The 19,375-nt window shown below is 30.4% G+C and overlaps 1 protein-coding gene across 2 annotated transcripts in view; it reads right to left on the reverse strand.

Moving 5' to 3' along the window:
* The window catches only part of LOC126884510 (NFX1-type zinc finger-containing protein 1-like), a 415,118-nt gene that overhangs the window by 50,615 nt on the left and 345,128 nt on the right, over positions 1–19,375 (reverse strand). Inside the window, exon 18 of one of the 2 annotated variants that reach the window (XM_050650451.1) lies at positions 6,373–6,785. The exons of the other annotated variant lie outside the window; for it this stretch is intronic. Within the exon in view, the coding sequence (XP_050506408.1) occupies positions 6,601–6,785 (185 nt within the window). The 3' untranslated portion in view covers positions 6,373–6,600. Of the gene's footprint in view, positions 1–6,372; positions 6,786–19,375 lie in introns of those variants that run through there. 2 annotated transcript variants of the gene reach the window in all.

Below are 19,375 nucleotides of genomic sequence, written 5' to 3' on the forward strand. Positions count from 1 at the left end.
GTTATTTTAAGTTATTTATAGTTTTAGGTGGCATGACTGTGTAATTTTAGTTTCAATGACATTTGTAAATTATTTGATAGTTGTCAAAAACTCATAGCGTAAGAAATAGCATTGTTCTTGATTCTCTTTTTAGGTTTGTATTTTTAAGTTATTTTATATAGTCGGTTCGCTAAACTCAGACGCAACTGGCTAGATATTTTAGTCGATATTTTTTTTGTTTTTTGCAAATTTTGCAAAAATGGGCAAAATTACTAACTATTTAGTGATTATTAACTATTTAAAAATTATTTTTTGCCAATTTTACTAAAATTGGCTAAATTACCGACTAAAATATCTAGAAAGTTGCGTCTGAGTTTAGCGAACAGACTATATTAATGTTTATAATCTTTATTGTACATATTGTAAATAAACTCTTTTTATATGAATTCATACTACTATCTCTTGCAAGAATAAGAGTAGGAAACAACTCTTATAAATCAAGAACTTACGCTGACCAAGCGAAAATAGCGATAAAAATAGATTTTCAAGCCGTTATTTGTACAAATTAAGGATGAATATTGCATCAATGAGAATTTGTATTGCTATAGAAGCAAGCAGTAGTGATAGTAAGAATAATGTATATAAATTTAAGTGATTGCAGCCAACAGAGTCCCGTTTCTATTATGAAATGCCTCCTGAAAAGCAACTTCAAGATTATCATTCTGAACTATTTCGTCTGAAAAAAGTAAAAAATGTTTTAGCATCCATGAAATCAAGAGGATGCTTTAGAACATGTACCATTACCTTAGATGATAATTTGAAAGTGATTTATTTTGTTGTGATTTATCAAAATGAGTACCTACAACAGACCTTATTACCAGTGTATGAGAAGAAAGAAGCGATTGAACAATCTCCACCATTAGTCGAGTTGCTCCAGAAACTTGATGAAACTAGTATACCTAAAGTTGAAAAGAAAAATTACAAAAAAAATAAAAGATGATTTCGTACTTCGAAATTTTGATGGTAAAAATGTTCCAATGAATTCATGGCTCAAGACCTTCGAATCAGAATGTTCGCGATGTGAGGTAGATACTGATAAAGTCAAGATTTTGATTCTACGTCTGTTTCTTGATGGAATAGCAAAGGAATGGTTTGAATCAAAAATAATAACATTAGGCTTAGATAACAGTTTTGAGGTATGGAAACTTAATTTTTTTGATAGTTTTTGTGAAACAGGTTGGGATAATCATAGAAAAGCTTATTCATTTAAGTATATAGGTAGTAGTCTTGTTGATTATGCATTTCGCAAAGAAAATTTATTGCTAAATATCAAAAATGATTTTCCTGTTGATATATTAATTGATTTAATTGTGAGAAATTTGCCAATTCATATACAAAATAATATTAATAGAGCTGAGGTTACAACAATGGAAAAATTGATAGGTGAGTTACGAAAATTGGAGAGTTCAGTTATAAGCCAGAAGAATAAATCAGAGACAAACCCAAATTTTGTACAAATACCTACCAAATTAAATACAATAATACCAAAAGAAAAAAATAGTTGTCAATATTGTGATAAAAAAGGATTCCCTGGGAGGTTTCATCCAGAGGCAATGTGTCGTTTAAAGCAAAAAGATAGAAGGACAATACAAGAAAACAAATCAAATGATATTCAATATGTTAATAATATTGCTATACAGGAGACATTAAATGAAACGGTAACCGACCAAAAAAACTGAATTTGCTGCCATTGATCAAATTAAAAGTATTCCTAAATAATAGAGAATTATGTGAAATCTATGACCCAGGTTCGAATGTTACTCTTCTGAATTCGAAGGTAGCAGGTAAGTTGGAACTAGTTATTCATGAAGATAGGAATATGTTTAAAACGATAAATGGCAGAACAAATTTTACAGGAAAACTAATTGCAAAAATGAAAATTAATAAAATTGAGAAAAATGTTAATCTTTTTGTGATTAATGATGAATATTTCGAGTATGATATTCTACTTGGACTGGATTCTATTTTGAATTTTCAAATGAAACAAGATTTTGATTTAGAAATTTATTAGAGATTAGATCTAGATATTGAAGAGAAGATTGAAAAGTTTAATCACAATGTTAATTTGACAGAATATTCAATAAACTTTAATGAAGGAATTCCCACAGAGCTTTTTGAAGCAAAATTAGAACATTTAAAGCCAGAGCAGAAAAGTAAAATAGAAATATTACTAAATAAATATGACAATATTTTTGCAAAACATAAATTTGATATTGGGCAAGTTCAAAATAATGAAGCTCAAATTAAACTTTTAGAACATAAATTTGTCGCAAAGAAGCCATACAGATGCTCACTAGAGGACAAAAAAGAGATAGAATTTCAAATTGGACAATTGTTAAAAGCAAATTTAATAGAAGAATCATCTTCGCCCTTTGCAGCACCCGTTACATTGGCTCTTAAAAAAGATGAAGGATCTAAAACAAGATTATGCATTGATTTTCGTGAATTAAACAAATTAATTGTTCGCGAACCACAACCTTTTCCATTAATTGACGAGATTTTGACCAAAACAAGGAATGCTAAATTCTTTACTACTTTAGATATAAATTCTGCTTTTTGGTGTATTCCAGTTCGGAATAAAGATAAATATAAGACAGCTTTTGTTACACAAGATGGTCATTGGCAATGGAAATGCTTACCTTTTGGGTTTAAAACATCACCAGTAATATTTCAAAGAATTTTAAGTAATATTATCAGAAAACATAATTTAAACCCATTTTGTATAAATTACATAGATGATATTTTAATATTTTCAGTATCATTTGAAGAACACTTAGAGCACATTGAAAGACTCATGGAAGCCATTCTTGAAGAGGGATTTAGGCTTAAACTTCTAAAATGTAATTTTGCAAGAGAAGAGGTAAAATATTTGGGACACATTGTGGGAAACAATTCAGTTCGTCCTTTACATGATAATTTAATATCGATCAGAAATTTTCCAGCACCAGATACCAGAAAAAAAAATACGACAGTTTTTGGGAAAAGTAAATTTTTACCACAAATATATAAAAGATTCAGCTAGGTTATTAGAGCCATTACATAATTTACTTAGAAAAGATATTAAATTTCACTGGTCTTTAAGCTGCCAAACAGCCTTTGATAAGGTAAAGAGTATCCTCTGCTCTGAACCTATTCTAGCTATTTTTGACCCAAATGCTCCTACAGTTATATATTCCGATGCTAGAGTATTTTAGGAGTTGGTGCAGTTCTCAAACAAAAACAAGAAGATGGAGAAATGAAACCTGTGGCTTACTTTTCAAAAAAATTGAACAAATATCAGAAAAACAAAAAAGCAATTTTTTTAGAATGCCTGGCAATTAAAGAAGCATTAAAATTTTGGCAATACTGGCTAATGGGAAGAAAATTTGTCGTTATTACTGATCATAAGCCCCTTGAGGGAAGAGAACTTCGTACAAGACCAGATGAAGAATTAGGAGATATGACTCATTTTCTTTCACAATTTGATTTCGACATTAAATATGAACCTGGAAAAGAAAATGTAGAAGCAGACTGCCTTTCTAGAAACCCAGTTTTGGAAAATATAGAAAATGCAGAAACATTTATAAAAACAGTGAACCTAGTGACATTAACTGAGATAAAACAAGACCAGAATAATAATCGACAAGCTATAGATAAAATGATAGGAACAATTTCCAACCAAGATGTATTCTATAAAGAGTTAATAACAAAAATTCACAAATTTCATGGTCATATTTGTGCTGGTAAAGTAATTTACAAAATTAGGAATTTTTACTACATTAAGAATTTGGATTTACTGGCAAAAGATATCTGCCAGAAATGCGAGATCTGCTGTAAAAATAAAACAAGAGTAGGTCCAAAATATGGTCTCTTGTCACAATTAGGTCCGGCAAAAGAACCTTTCGAGATAATGTCCCTAGATACAATAGGAGGATTTGCTAGCAATCGTTCAACAAAAAAATACCTCCACTTACTTGTAGATCATTTTACCAGATATGCATTTGCAGTTACTTCCAAAAATCAGACGACAGGTGATTTTATTAAACTAATCTCTAAAATTCATGATAAACACCCCATAAAAACATTATTAACAGATCAGTAAAATTCCATGATTTTAAAGAAGGAGATTGGGCATATGTAGAAAATAAATCCAAACTAAATAGAAAAAAACTTGATAACGTAAGACTAGGCCCATTTCAAATAAAAAAACAAATTTCAAATACTTTATATGAAATAGATATTGGATACAAAAGGAACGATATGAATTATTTTCACATCTCAAAATTGTTGCCTTGTGACCAACCATAGACTTTCATGGTTTGTCATACCTGTTGGTGGGGGGATGTAAAAATAATGTTTATTTTCAATAAAACCACATTTAGTTATTTTAAGTTATTTATAGTTTTAGGTAGCATGACTGTGTAATTTTAGTTTGAATGACATTTGTAAATTATTTGATAGTTGTCAAAAACTCATAGCGTAAGAAATAGCATTGTTCTTGATTCTCTTTTTAGGTTTGTATTTTTAAGTTTATATTGTAAGTGCATATTGTAAATAAACTCTTTTTAGATGAATTCATACTACTATCTCTTGCAAGAATAAGAGTAGGAAACAACTCTCAATATATATATATATATATATATATATATATATATATATATATATATATATATATATATATATACATACCAATCGGACAATTAGAAGCCCGGAACACTTAACAGACAACCCACAGCCCGGGTGAAATATTCATCTTATAGGAGTGTATTTTCTATTAAAATGATCAGGGTAACGAGTTTATCAAGAGCAACCTGAGAGGGGAAATAATTTCTTTCATTTATTTTTTTATATGTACTATATAGACTATTAGTAGCCCGGAGTATAATCCAGCAAATCGAAGCCCAAATGTGTAAAAAAGTATACTTAATACATTTTAGGAAGCCCTGCTGTGTTGCCAGGTTACTTTACGACCCGGGCTTTGAATTGACTGTGTGTTCTTTACATAGGATCACGCATTATATGTTTTTTGTTGGTTCTTTAGTTTATAGCATGGACTCCTAATGAGTGTTGGTCAAGTCCTTTGGAAGTTGAAATTCACAACAGTTACAAGTCAAATGTGACTAAAATGGAATTAGACCATTTTGAATTTCCACTCTTCAATTATTGTTTAAGGCCATCGGTACATAATTCGCAAATATTTTACGGCTATCCGTACTTTTTCTGTCTTTACACGGCAAATTACGTGTATTAAAATTCACACTGGTATGGATATGTAAACATTACTAGAATGTCATTCTACTTGACAATGTCATGATTAACTTTAAAGCGATGGTTTTTAAATGTTCTTGGATAACTGCTATTTGTATAATTGCAAATTATTAATTCAGTTAATAAATGTGATAATTTTTTCACTAACTATGTATTCACTGATTGTAATAATTTATATGTACAACAAAAACTAATACTCAATCGAGAAAAGAGGAAAAATGTTAAAGTGATTTTTTAATAATATATTGTTACTATGGAACGCTTACAATTTTGAACATCTTCAACAACAAAATACTTGGATCACAGAATATATTATCCTGATGTATTCTCTGCTTGGACCTTCCACAAATAATACACAATAAACAACTTTTTATTAAGTTCACGTCTTAAATCAATTATTCGTCAAATACACTATCTGTATATCAATATTATTTAATCAACAACTCAAAATATTCCTGATGCCATGTCAAATATTTAAAATTGTCACTGATTGTCGCTGTCTGACTAACAATATGCTGACAATATTCTATTCGACTGAGTGCGTTGTAAGACAAAGATAGATTTGGAAAATATTACCACGGACATTGCGTTTATTTTTTTCGAATCCTGAAAAAACCAATAAATATTTTTGAAAAATTTAAACGCAGAATGAAAGACGGAATTATTGCCGAGGGCCGAAAGTCCCTTAGAATAAATAAAAAGTTTATTTTGAATGAGATATTTGAAATTAAAAATCACACTAAATTTTCTCTTAGTTTTTCACCCCTGTAACTTATTAAAATAAACATTATAGAAGTTCTCAGGGACTTTCTGCCCTCGCTAATAACGTAATCTTTCATTCTGCGTTTAAATTTTTCAAAAATACTTATTAGTTTTTTCAGGATTCGAAAAAAAAATGAATTCCCATTTGAAGAGCATTGCAGCCAAAAATAATACCCATCTTCTTAATGGTCAACAAACTCACTCCCAATGTTAATTTGTATTATTTGTGATTAACTTCAATGGATTAATCTGTAAAGCCATGAGAAACAAAAAGTTTGGGAACGACTGGTAATAGGATCAAATGCATATTGAAAAGTCTGAAAATGTGATAAAATGGTTTATTAATTTAACACATCTTATTAAAAAAAAAGGTTATATTCGGTAGAACAAACATGTGTGTAAAAATAGAAATAAACTAAAGAAAAAGTAAAATATCTTATTACATAACTATTAAAGAAAAATGCATTCGGTTAAACTAATAAACATTTCTAATTTAAAATGAAAAATGGTAAAATGGGTCATTTTGCTCTAAAAGTATTATACACTTTAGTATTAGACATAAGTCTTTATTTTCAGCCAGTCTTTATTCTTTGGAAAGTCCTTATATTTAGGGATCCATTCTGCACACTCGCCTGTTTTGGACGCAATTTTCTTCTGAATATGATCCTTAAAATAATCACATACTAGTGACTTTTCTGCCTTAGACCACCGTTCACGCCCAGCGTTACTTTTCTTTTCTACAAAAAAATTGATTATAGTTCTACATGTTTTTTATAGTGTGTTCATCAACATTATTTTATTTCGAAAAATAATTCAAAAAATCTGTCGAGTTTTACTTTTATTGTAACAATCGTTTACTTATTTTATAAAACACCTTGTATATTGTGAACATATTAAATAGCACTTCCTTTGTATATTGTGCCAATGTGTGCTTTTGACCTGTGGGTGAGTTTCACCTCTTCTCGGGGGTGAAAAATATACGTAAGTCCAGAAATGGATAAACTGACTAATTATAAGTAACTTTTGTTCTATTCTATAGCATTTTTTCACGAAGGTAATACTTTTCGAGTTATGTGCGAGAAAACAATATGTTCACTGTTCAACAAAAAAAAAAAAACATTTTTAGACGGTTTTTTGCAAATAACTTAAAAATGAAGTATTTTATCGAAAAAACATTCTTAGTAAAAATATAGCTTATAAATAATTGAAAAAAATGGTCTATGAAAGTATGAACTCTCTAGACTCTAGACCCAGTAGAAGCAAAGTTGTAGGTAATGAAAAATTGGTTCATATTCGTCAAATGTCAAAGCGAATATTTCAACGTGAAATAACCAAAAAATGATGCACTTCTTGGGGAAACTCCCTTATAGCTTTTTAAAGTGTTTAAATAACTATATCAAAATAAATGAAGACACAAGTGCATGAAGGGTCTATGTCACACTTTTAAGTTATTGAGAAAAATGATGTTAAAATTTTTATACTAGAATTTTTTTAATATAAGATCAAAATATACTAAATTTATAGAATATGTAGTCCTAAAACTAATATATTTGTTAAAAATATTTAAAATAATAATTTATTATATATTTTTATACAGTGATGGGCGTACTTTTAACCGGCAAAATAGCGCAAAAGATGAAAAACATATTAAGTTGTGAGATAAAAAGAGACGAACACTAATGGAGGTGTTAAATTTAGCGATAGTAACTTATAGATTGACATTATATTGATTAATTATTTATATGGGAAATAAGCCACAATTAAAATGAAAAAAATTATTTTATTAACGTTTCGACGCCCAAATCGGGTGCCGTTGTCAAAATACAAAATATTACTAGAATAAACAAAAGTGTTGTTGCTAAGCAAAAAAAAAATTCTTCTAATAATTTATTTAATCTGACTCATTTATATTGGCATGTCATACATATATTATACATTTTAAAGTAGAAGAAAGACTTTAAAATGATATTGCCAATATTTATGAGTTGCGTTCCTGGGACGACTTACTGAAAGATAGTTCATTCGATTACATGAAATCAACCCTAACTCAAGAATATCCGTCACAAAAAAATTATAGCATGTGATCTGTCTTTAAAAAGACAACCAAATGCAACGACAGTAAAATTCTCGCGTTAGAGACTTCATAGTAAATCACAAGGGAAAACCAGGAAAAAACCTTGTGATACTATCCCGACATCGTAAGTATTTGGTCTTACATTTAATTTACTCTCAAAAAATAATACCAAATTCTGACTTGTAACAGGTTTAAATTATAAATATATTAATAATACTAGATATATAAGTAATATGTACTAAAATATAAAATATGTACTAGCTCGATATTATTGACTTACTAATCTTGGTATTTTCTTTCTATTGACTTCCAAGTAATATAATCTCCCATATAAATAATTAATCATAAAAATGCCACAAGGAAATTATATTGATTGTTTCCCACCTTTAAACGTATCGGACGAGTTTGAGAAATGCCACTGTCACAGTTACAGTTTTAGTTGACATACTCCTCTGATACGTGTAAAGGTGGGAAACAATCAATACAATGTAAATGTATAGGTTAATATCGCTAAATATCCCAGCTCGACTAGTTTTATTTTTTTTTATCTCACAATTTAGTATTGTCCATTTTTTGCGCTATTTTGCCGGATATTAGCGCGCTCATCACTGTATATATGTACATTGTGTACATAGGTCCTTTATGCACTTACATTTAAAAATTTACTGTGTACATAGATCCTTTACACTCTAGAAAATATTAATTTTAAAACGTGTTTGACTTGTTTGAAAGATCTCTAGGTTCGAACAACGTACTTTAACATAAAAAACATATTTTGAAAAAATTGTCACATACACCCTTCATGAACTTGTGTCTTCAAATATAATTATAAAATAGAAAAATAAACCTTATTCTTATTGTATTTTTAATTTATTGCAATTTTCTGTTTGCATTATATTCATAGATAAAAATAGTAATTAATTTATTTAATTAAATTGTCAATATTAACTAATGTATTTATAGAAGACGTTTAATTATTTGTTTTGATTTTTTAAATAATTGAAATAAAAATTATATATTAACAAGATGCCTAGTTGCTACTAGCAACTACTTACTTATATAAAATCTCATTACCAGTTTACCATTTCACCGTTTATTTTTTTAATATTAACATAATAGTAAATTTAAGATTTTGTTCACAGTAAATATTTCACACGTAGTGAATTTTTGATCAATTCTAAAAAAATGTCCGTACCTCATTTTCATTATTGCCGTTTTGATTGGCATTTATTTTGGCCATCGCTACCATTCTTTGAGATCGCTTCATCTCGTTATGCCGGCACAACCTATTCATTAGAAGGTGACATTAAACAAATGATCTAAGATATTTATCGAGAAAAATGAAAACATGTTGTGTTACTACGTAACAGATTTAGGGCTTCGTAAAATGCGTACAGCATATATATGGGTCTGGGTAATATATCCGGTTTATATACCGGCTAGAACAGAGGCTTGCGCAACAAATGCATACCGAATTTTATTCGAATATTCTAATACATTATATTTACAAAAAACTTGTTATTTTCGGATCTCAAAAATGAAAAAAGAATTTGCTACAGCTACAGACAAGAAAGTTTATTTTTCGATAAACAATAACCCTTAAATAAATAAAAAAAACCGCAAATACCTTGCATAAGCCAGTGGTCCGCGCTTAGTTAATATATTTTTTATTACACTGGTTTTAAAGAACTAGAAAAAGAGATTTTAAAACTGCTTGCCTTAAAATAAAATCATTTGTTGATTCCAGAAATGCCATTAGTTTAATTGAATCAGATTGGGTGCTTGAGCCATAATAATAATTATAGTTGTAAAAACATACGTTTTATAGTTAAAAGCTAGTTTCTATTTTGTAATGAAGATGTTGATCATGCAAATCGTCCAGATTTTTAGCTTTTTAGCCGCTACATCAAAAAATAAATTAAAAAGTCAAATTTGTCAAAACTATATGACTGAAAAAAAAATAAAACGATAGTGCTTAATTTTCACTTATTTTTGAAAGAATTCAATTACAAATATTTTCAACTTATTTTCAAAAACATCGATGAAGATTCGGGTATGTTTCGGGTGTTTTCTTCAAAAGATATGTACATTTATGAAGTAAATATAAAAAATTAGCTTAACTTTTAACTTAAGTGCACTTATGTTAGCACTCCTACACATTAATCTGAAACCTCATGTTTAAGTGAGTTTATCCTCCGGTTGACCTAACTAAAATATTCTGTTTACGATCTCTAATTACATTAATCTTGATATAAAAAAAGCAAATGAAATATTTTTGAATTTTTAATATAATTTTTCTATTCTACTGTCATAAATTTGAAAGAAAACGGGGACCTTCTCCAACAAAGCTTGTCCAATTCGGATTTTACCAGCCTCTACAACACAAAATAGGACCTATATTTGTTATCCTTTTAAAAATAGTACTTGTTTGTATAAATATGTGCAAGTACTGTGATATAAATCCATGAATCGATCTTAGAAAAAGTAGTTTTAAAACCTGTGGATTTAATCTTGTCGAGTTAACCAGTCTGATTTTCACTTAAACTGTGGTAGCAAATTTTGCAATAGTTATGCAGGTATACTTAAATTAGTTGGGCTACGAGATGTAATTAATTATAAATTTCGACTGTAAAGCGGAGTCATAGGGGTGGTTTATGTGAAATTTATTGAATTTATCTATTTAAAAAATATACTCACCTCACTTCCATTTGTCCTGATTTCATCTTCATGGCATTCATTTACCATTGCTACTATTCATTGCGAACGCTTCATTGGGGACGCGTAAGGCCCGCACAACGTATTCAATCAAACACAATGTATAATCACAGATTTGTTATCTTTAAGATGAAAATTTAAAACATATGATATTGCGATGTTGCCTTTTTTAGGGCTTCGTAAAATGCTTACAACATAAATCTGTATAAAAACATATACACCGACTACAACAGCGACTCCGCGGCAAAAGCTTGCACTAAATGGTGTATATATAGATATAAATTCCATCATTATGAAGCCCGAAAAATTGCAGGTTTTCTAGTATTTACTCATTATATATGCTAACTTTGGGCAACTTAAAGACGGCAAGCTATTAGTAGCCCCCCAATACATGTGTGTGTTCGACCAGCTCCTTCCCCTTCCCCCTGTAAGTCTAGTAACGACAAGAAAACCATACGAAGCCCAAAATCGGGCTTCGAAAAGGCTGGAGGGCTGTGAATAAGCCGTAGAATGTTCACATTTTGGCTTCCTATTGCTGGTTAATATGTATATATATATATGCTTTCTGTTGTTTTCCGGGTTTGACTCCGCGTTGAATAAGTTTGGTTTTGAGAAAAACCATTATTTTGACGACGTTTCGGCAAGATCTCACTTGCCATTGTCAAGTCAGGTAGTTCCGCTTCTCGCTGTTGCTTGAAGTAGACTGAATTTTTATTCACGATACCGTAACTTATATAGTTGATCCTGATGTATTTGCTTGACCTGCGCGTCTCTTGGATCTTGTGATTGGTCCAGTATATGTTGGGGGGTCTGGAAGGGTGACACGCGTAGATGTCGCTGCTTGATTTATTTTGGTCTTTTTCTTCAGTACCGTTTTCCATGTTGTAGGAAGCCGTTGCGCATCATTTCTTTGGTTTAGACCGTTGGGATTTCTTTCGATTTCTATCGATTCTCTGATTTCACGTTTTCTTTTTATTTCTATGTTAGCTAACATCGTTGTTTGATTCAGGTTTATTGTATGTCCTGTATTTGCGACATGTTGTGCAAGGGATGACGTGGTTTCTCCCCTTTCGATGGCATTTCGGTGTTCTTCTCGTCTTACATGGATTCTTCGGTTGGTCTGTCCAATGTACGACTTTCCACAATCCCCACACGGAATCTCGTATACTCCTTGACTTTCTAACGATATTTTGGTTTTTGGTGTTGGTAGAATAGTTGAGATCTTTCTGTCGGTGTTAAATATCGTTTCTATGTTATGTTTTCTCAGCACTCTACCTATTTTCTCTGTTGTACCCTTAACATATGGCAGAATGGTTTTGCCGATCGGTTTTTCGTCTTCTGTTGGGTCCTTCATTCTTCTTCGAGCATTTTGAGCTTTTTCGATGGTGTATGTTGAGGACCCGTTTTCTCTTAACGCTGTTTTCACATGATGCATTTCTTCATTTTGATGTTCTTGGTCTGTCAGTCTTTCAGATCTTGTAATCAAGGTTTTGATGACTGAATGTAATTGTGCAGGATGGTGGTGTGAAGCAGCGTTTAGATATCTATCAGTATGTGTCGGTTTCCGATACACTGTATGGCCTATGTGTCCGTCTTGTTTCTTTATTATTAACACATCTAGGAATGGTATTTGATCGTTTTCTTCCAGTTCCATAGTAAACTGAATTTTATGGTGGATATTGTTGATGTGTTCTAAAAATGCCTTTAGTTTTTCTTCTCCGTGGGTCCAGATGATAAAAGTGTCATCCACGTATCTAAGCCAAAGTTTAGGTTTGTATTCAGCTGTTTCTTTTGCCCGCTGTTCTATTTCCTGATTAATTATTTATATGGGAAATAAGCCACAATTAAAATGAAAAAAATAATTTTATTAACGTTTCGACGCCCAAATCGGGTGCCGTTGTCAAAATACAAAATATTACTAAATAAACAATAATGTTGTTGCTAAGCAAAAAAATTCTTCTAATAATTTATTTAATCTGACTCATTTATATTGGCAATTTAGACATATATATTATACATTTTAAAGTAGAAGACTTTAAAATGATATTGTCAATATTTATGAGTTGCGTTCCTGGGACGACTTACTGAAAGATAGTTCATTCGATTACATTTTACTGTCGTTGCATTTGGTTGTCTTTTTAAAGACAGATCACATGCTATAATTTTTTTGTGACGGATATTCTTGAGTTGGGGTTGATTTCATGTAATCGAATGAACTATCTTTCAGTAAGTCGTCCCAGGAACGCAACTCATAAATATTGACAATATCATTTTAAAGTCTTCTACTTTAAAATGTATAATATATGTCTAAATTGCCAATATAAATGAGTCAGATTAAATAAATTATTAGAAGAATTTTTTTGCTTAGCAACAACATTATTGTTTATTTAGTAATATTTTGTATTTTGACAACGGCACCCGATTTGGGCGTCGAAACGTTAATAAAATTATTTTTTTCATTTTAATTGTGGCTTATTTCCCATATAAATAATTAATCATAAAAATGCCACAAGGAAATAGCTTCAGAACGTTCTATTTCCTTCATAAATAAGTTCGCTATTACTGGTGACAGTGGGGAACCCATCGGTGCTCCCTCAACTTGTTTATATCTTTGCTCCTTATAGATGAAATATGTGTTATTTAAACAGTGTTTGGTTAGGTTTAGAGTATCCGGTGATATTGGATACTTTTTGCTTATGATGTCCAGTGATTCATCTATAGGAACATTCGTGAAAAGTGAGATTACATCGAAGCTGACTAGTAAATGTCCCGGCTCAAGAGTCACACCTTTTATACGCTCGATGAAGTGGCTCGCGTTCTTGACGTAAGAATCCGCTTCCTCCGCGTATAGTTGCAGCTGTTGAGCCAGATATTTTGCCAGCGGTTATAAGGGAGATCCGATGGAGCTCACAATTGGTCGCAGTGGTAATCCTGCCTTGTGTACCTTGGGTAGGCCGTAAAATTTTGGGCATCTTGATGACTTCTCTCTAGGTATGAGATGGACCTGTTGTTCTTTCTTGATATTTGAGGCTTTGATCTTGGCTTTTGTTATTTTCTCTAGATATGTTGTCGGGTCTGACGAGATTCTTTGATATGTTGTATCATTTAAGATGTCGTTTATTTTTGTTTCGTAGTCTTGAATATTCATTACTACCGTAGCGTTGCCTTTGTCAGCTGGAAGCACGATGATTTCATTGTTGTTCTTCAAATTATGTAAGGCTTCTTTCTCTTCCCGTGTTAAATTTCTTTTTGGTGGTTTAGCTGTTCTTAATATTTTTGATACGTCTTGGCGTATGATCTCGGCTGTTTCTGTTGGGAGACTAGTAATTGTAGTCTCTACCTCAGTAATGATATTTTCTACGGGAATGTGTGTAGGTGCAACAGCAAAATTGAAACCTTTTGCAAGAACACTATTCGTGGCTTCATCCAGTGTCAGGTTTGAAAAGTTATATACTAATTTATTTGTTTCTATTTGTGATCTTTCTTTCTTTTTCGGCCGCTGTTGTAGTAACAAATTTTCAAACTTTTTAATTTGTTTGGTCTTAGTGAGATCAGCATCTGTTTCTGCTCGAAAGTTTGTCAGTTGTTCAAAGAAATTCCATAATGTTGGATGGATTGTGTTACTTAGTTTAAGATGCAGCTGTAATGATTCTGAATTCATTTTGTCGATGTCTCGTCTGGTATCATGGATCGCTTCTCTAATAAGCGCCAGGCTTGCCCTTCTTAAAATGTTTTTCGTTTTATAGTTGTTTTTGTGAAACGTGAGCTTCATACAAGTCGGTATAATGCTTTCGTCACGGCAGCGTTCTAAAAACGTAAGGTTGCATAAATACGTCCTTCGTTTCGATCGTAGTTGTTCGTATCTTCTGATGTCTGGTAGAATTTCCTCCCCGTAGAGGTTAATTATGTTACACTTTAAGTTTCCGCGGGAGCTATATGTGCTTCCTGGAAACTTCAAGTGTAAAATTGATTAGCAATTAAAAAACAAAGGGGTTTTCGATATTGTATTGCAAAAAACTCTTCGGGATTTCATCAATCAATGTTTAAAGAATATCTACCTACCTTGGCAACATTGAAATTTTTAGTTAAATGTCCGATTTAGGGTTAAAAATGGCCGATTTCGCAATTTTCAAAATTTTTAATCGCTTATACAGTGAGCACGTAAAGGTTGGAATAAATTCATTATCTCGAGAATGGACGACTTTGGAAAAAAATCACTGAAACAGGTCACTTTTTATTTTTAAATTACGACTTTTTGGCATATATATCATACTAGTGACATCACCCATCTGGGCGTAATGACGTCATCGATGATTTTTTTAAATGAGAATAGGGGTCGTGTGATAGCTCATTTGAAAGGTAATTTATTTCTCTATTCAGTAATATAAACATTAACATAATTATTTATACGGGGCGTCCAAAAAAAATTTTTTTTAATTTAATTTATTGACATAAAAATAAGAATGTATGTTATTTATTTAATTCAAAATACATTTTACTGCTCTCAGAAAACAGCAAAAAAAATATTTATTTGAAAAATATTCATTGCTTTTCGCTTAAATTAAATTTCAAACTGTCAAGAGGCAAGTGGATGGCTGCTTTAATATTGAATTTAAACAAAAAACAATGTTTATTTATCAAATAAAAAATTTTTTCCTGTTTTCTAATAGCAGTAAAATGTATTTTGAATTAAATAAATTACATACATTCTTCCTTCTATGTCAATAAATTTAATTAAAAAAAATTTTTTTTGGGCACCCTGTATAAATCATTATGTTAATGTTTATATTACTGAATAGAGAATTGAATTACCTTTTAAATGAGCTATCACTTGACCCCTATTCTCATTTAAAAAAATCATCGATGACGTCATCACGCCCAGACGGGTGACGTCACTAGTATGATATATATGCCAAAAAGTCGTAATTTAAAAATAAAAATTGACCTGTTTCGGGATTTTTTTCCAAACTTGTTCATTCTCGAGAAAATGAATTTATTCCAATCTTTACGTGCTCACTGTATAACAAAGACTATTAACCTAAGAGAAAAATCACTAGAGACCTTTCCTGTTTGGATTGATTCAAAAAACCTAAACAAACTTTGTTCGATGCAAAAAAATAATTTTAGGAAAACCCCCTAATCTTTCCCCTCGCCTACTGTCAAGGTCTTGTGCTCTTCAGAATCGCCTGTCATTGTACACGTTTCTTCTAAATGACTACTCGAACACATTCTTAAATTTAAACTTTACAGGAGAAAGTTTATTTTTCCCCTAAACTATGTACTTTTTAGTCTTGGTGTCCTATGAATTATCATACAAATTTCTAGCCTTACAGGAAGACCGTTAGTCAGAGGGTTCACTAGCTCTTAGACAATAACGTCAAAGACTAAAAATAAGTGTCAGTCTCTTCGCTCCAGTTTATCACTTATAGACCAGGGCGGATCTGTGAAAAAACGTCTATTTTTGGATGTGCGAGGTGGCGTTCGGATTTTTGCAGATAAAGTTAGGTGACAACTTCAACAATAATAATTGACTTATGCCCCTTCTCAAATATGCCCTTTTATTCTCAAATAAAAAATTAAAATAATTAAAAATTTCGAAAAACATCGATTTTTTTCTACTTTCTTTGCTCATAACTTTAAAACGATTCATTTTGGAACCAAGTCGCACAGAAATAAAATAAAGATAATTGAATTTTTTATGATAAACGACTGATCAAAAATGTCTTAAATTATTACCCTTTCTGCAAAATAGCAATAAATACAAAATACGGGGACAAAATAAGCTTGTTTTTCAACAACTTTGGTTGCACTTAGAATTTTCGTAATTCGCTTAGAAAATTCTTACAACATACTTAAGTCGTTCACCAAATTTCATTAAAATCGACCTGATAGATTTTGCAGAATAATTTTGGTAATCTAAATGTTTTTAGAAAAGTTCAAATTTTTTAAAAATTTCTGAAGAAAAAGTAGAAAAAGTTAGATGTTTGCTAATTTTTTACATATAAAAAAGAGGTCCTCTACCTATCTCAATACACTTTGCAGAATTAAAATTGGATTATTTAAGCGGCCTCGGCACTGTTTTAAAGTTATAAACAATTTTTTGGCTTATAAACAAATACAGTAAGGACGTTTGAGTTGGAATAAATTAATTTTCTTAAGAATGGGCGACTCTGGAGATAAATCCCGAAACAGGTCGATTTATATTTTTAAATTATATTTTTTTGATATATATACAGCGTGTCTACTTGAGTTGGAAACATATGGGAAACGTTTTTATTATTAATTTTACGAAAAAAAGTTATTCTTTATAAAAAGTTCTGCATGCCCCAAAACCTAAGATTCAATTATCAGATATCAAATTTTCTCAATATTATACGAGGTATGTCAAAAAATATGAATTTCGGCTAAGGGTAAAGTACCTTTATTTCTCTCAATATCGAAAATTCTTATGATAAAAAGTTGTTTGGAATTAAAAACTAAGATGAAATATGCAATTACATGCTTCTTATTGAAAAAAAAATATTTTTCTCAAATTTATGGATACCCAACATCGTTTTTAATTATTACAAATATCATAACTCGTTTATTATTCATTTTACGAAAAAAAGTTATTCTTCATAAAAAACTTTGCATGGTCTAAAATCTAAGACACAACCATGATATATCAACTTTTATTAATTTTATACGAGGTGTGTCAAGAAATATGAAATTCGCTCAATATTATAGCACTTTTATATTTCACAGTATTTCAATTAGAAGGATGTAATTGCATATTGACACATAGTTTTTAATTCTAAACAACTTTTTTAATAACCGTTTTCAATATTGTGAAAAATAAAGGTACTTTACTCTTGAGTGAAATTCATATTTTTTGACATAACTCGTATAAAATTAATAAAATGTCATATCTGTTGGTTGAATCTTCGGTCTTAGGACATACAGAGATTTTTATAAAGAATACCTTTTTTTCGTAAAAGTAATAATAAAAGAGTTATCGTATGTGTAATGAATAAAAACGAAGTTAGTATCAATAAATTTGAGAAAAATTTGGAAAATATTTTTTTCCAATTAGAAGCATGTAATTACATATTTGAGCTTGGTTTTTATTTCCAAACAACTTTTCATAATAAGAATTTTCGATATTGAGAGAAATAAAGGTACTTTGCCCTTAGCCGAAATTCATATTTTTTGACATACCTCGTATAATATTGAGAAAATTTGATATCTGATAATTGAATCTTAGGTTTTGGGGCATGCAGAACTTTTTATAAAGAATAACTTATTTTCGTAAAATTAATAATAAAAAAGTTTCCCATATGTTTCCAACTCAAGTAGACACGCTGTATATATATCATACTAGTGACGTAATCCATCTGGGCGTGATTACGTAATAAAAACATAATTATTTATACAGAGTTTGAATAAAAAAAAATTAATTAAATTAATTCCAATATTTAGATTACGTCATCACACCCAGATGGATGACGTCACTAGTATGATATTTATGCCAAAAAAATATAATTTAAAAATAAAAATCGATTTGTTTCGGGATTTATCTCGAGAGTCGCCCATTCTTAAGAAAATGAATTTATTCCAACTCAAACGTCCTCACTGTATTTGTTTATAAGCCAAAACATTGTTTATAACTTTAAAACAGTGCTGAGGCCGCTTAAATATTCCCGATTTTAATTCTGTAAAGTGTATTAGATAGGCAGAGAACCTCTTTATATGTAAAAGAATAGCAAAAATTGTCTACTTTTTGTTCAGAAAGTTTTTAAAAAATTTAGATTGCAAGATTATTATGCAAAATATATTAGGTAGATTTTAATGAAATTTGGTGGACGGTTTAAGTATGTTGTAAGAATTTTCTAAGCGAATTACGATAGTCCTAAGTGCAATCAAAGTTGTTCAAAACGTTGAATAAAAACAGGCTTATTTTGCCCACTTATTTTGTATTTATTGCTATTTTGCAGAAAGGGTAATAATTTAAGACATTTTTAACCAGTCGTATATTATACACAATTCAATTATCTTTATTTTCTTTCCTTACGAAAAGGTTCTTACTTTGTTCCAAAATGAATCGTTTTTAAGTTATAAGCAATAAAAGTAGAAAAAAATCGATATTTTTCGAAATTTTTAAATATTTAAATTTTTTTATTAATGTTCCGGGCATATTTGAGAAGGAGCATAGGTCAATTATAATTATTGAAGTTGTCACCTAACTTTATCTGCAAAAATCCGAATGCCACCTCTCACATCTACCTCAAAACAGAATTGTCCTGGTCTATTATTAATTAACAAAAAAGAGGAATGTAGAATGTAGAAATGAGAAAAAATGTTTATTTCATAAATAACCATTGCTTTTCGGTTAAATTAAATGTTAAAACTCCTAAAAGACAGGTGGCTGGCATGAGCTCGCTTGAGCACTGAATTCAAGCGAAAAGCAATGTTTATTTGTCAAATAAATATTTTTTTCTGTTTTCTGACAATAGTACAATCATTCAAGCTTAAAATGGATGCAAAACTCGCAATTCTAAT

The sequence above is a fragment of the Diabrotica virgifera genome, chromosome 5, assembly GCF_917563875.1.
Source record: "Diabrotica virgifera virgifera chromosome 5, PGI_DIABVI_V3a".
Taxonomy (NCBI): Eukaryota; Metazoa; Arthropoda; class Insecta; order Coleoptera; family Chrysomelidae; genus Diabrotica; species Diabrotica virgifera.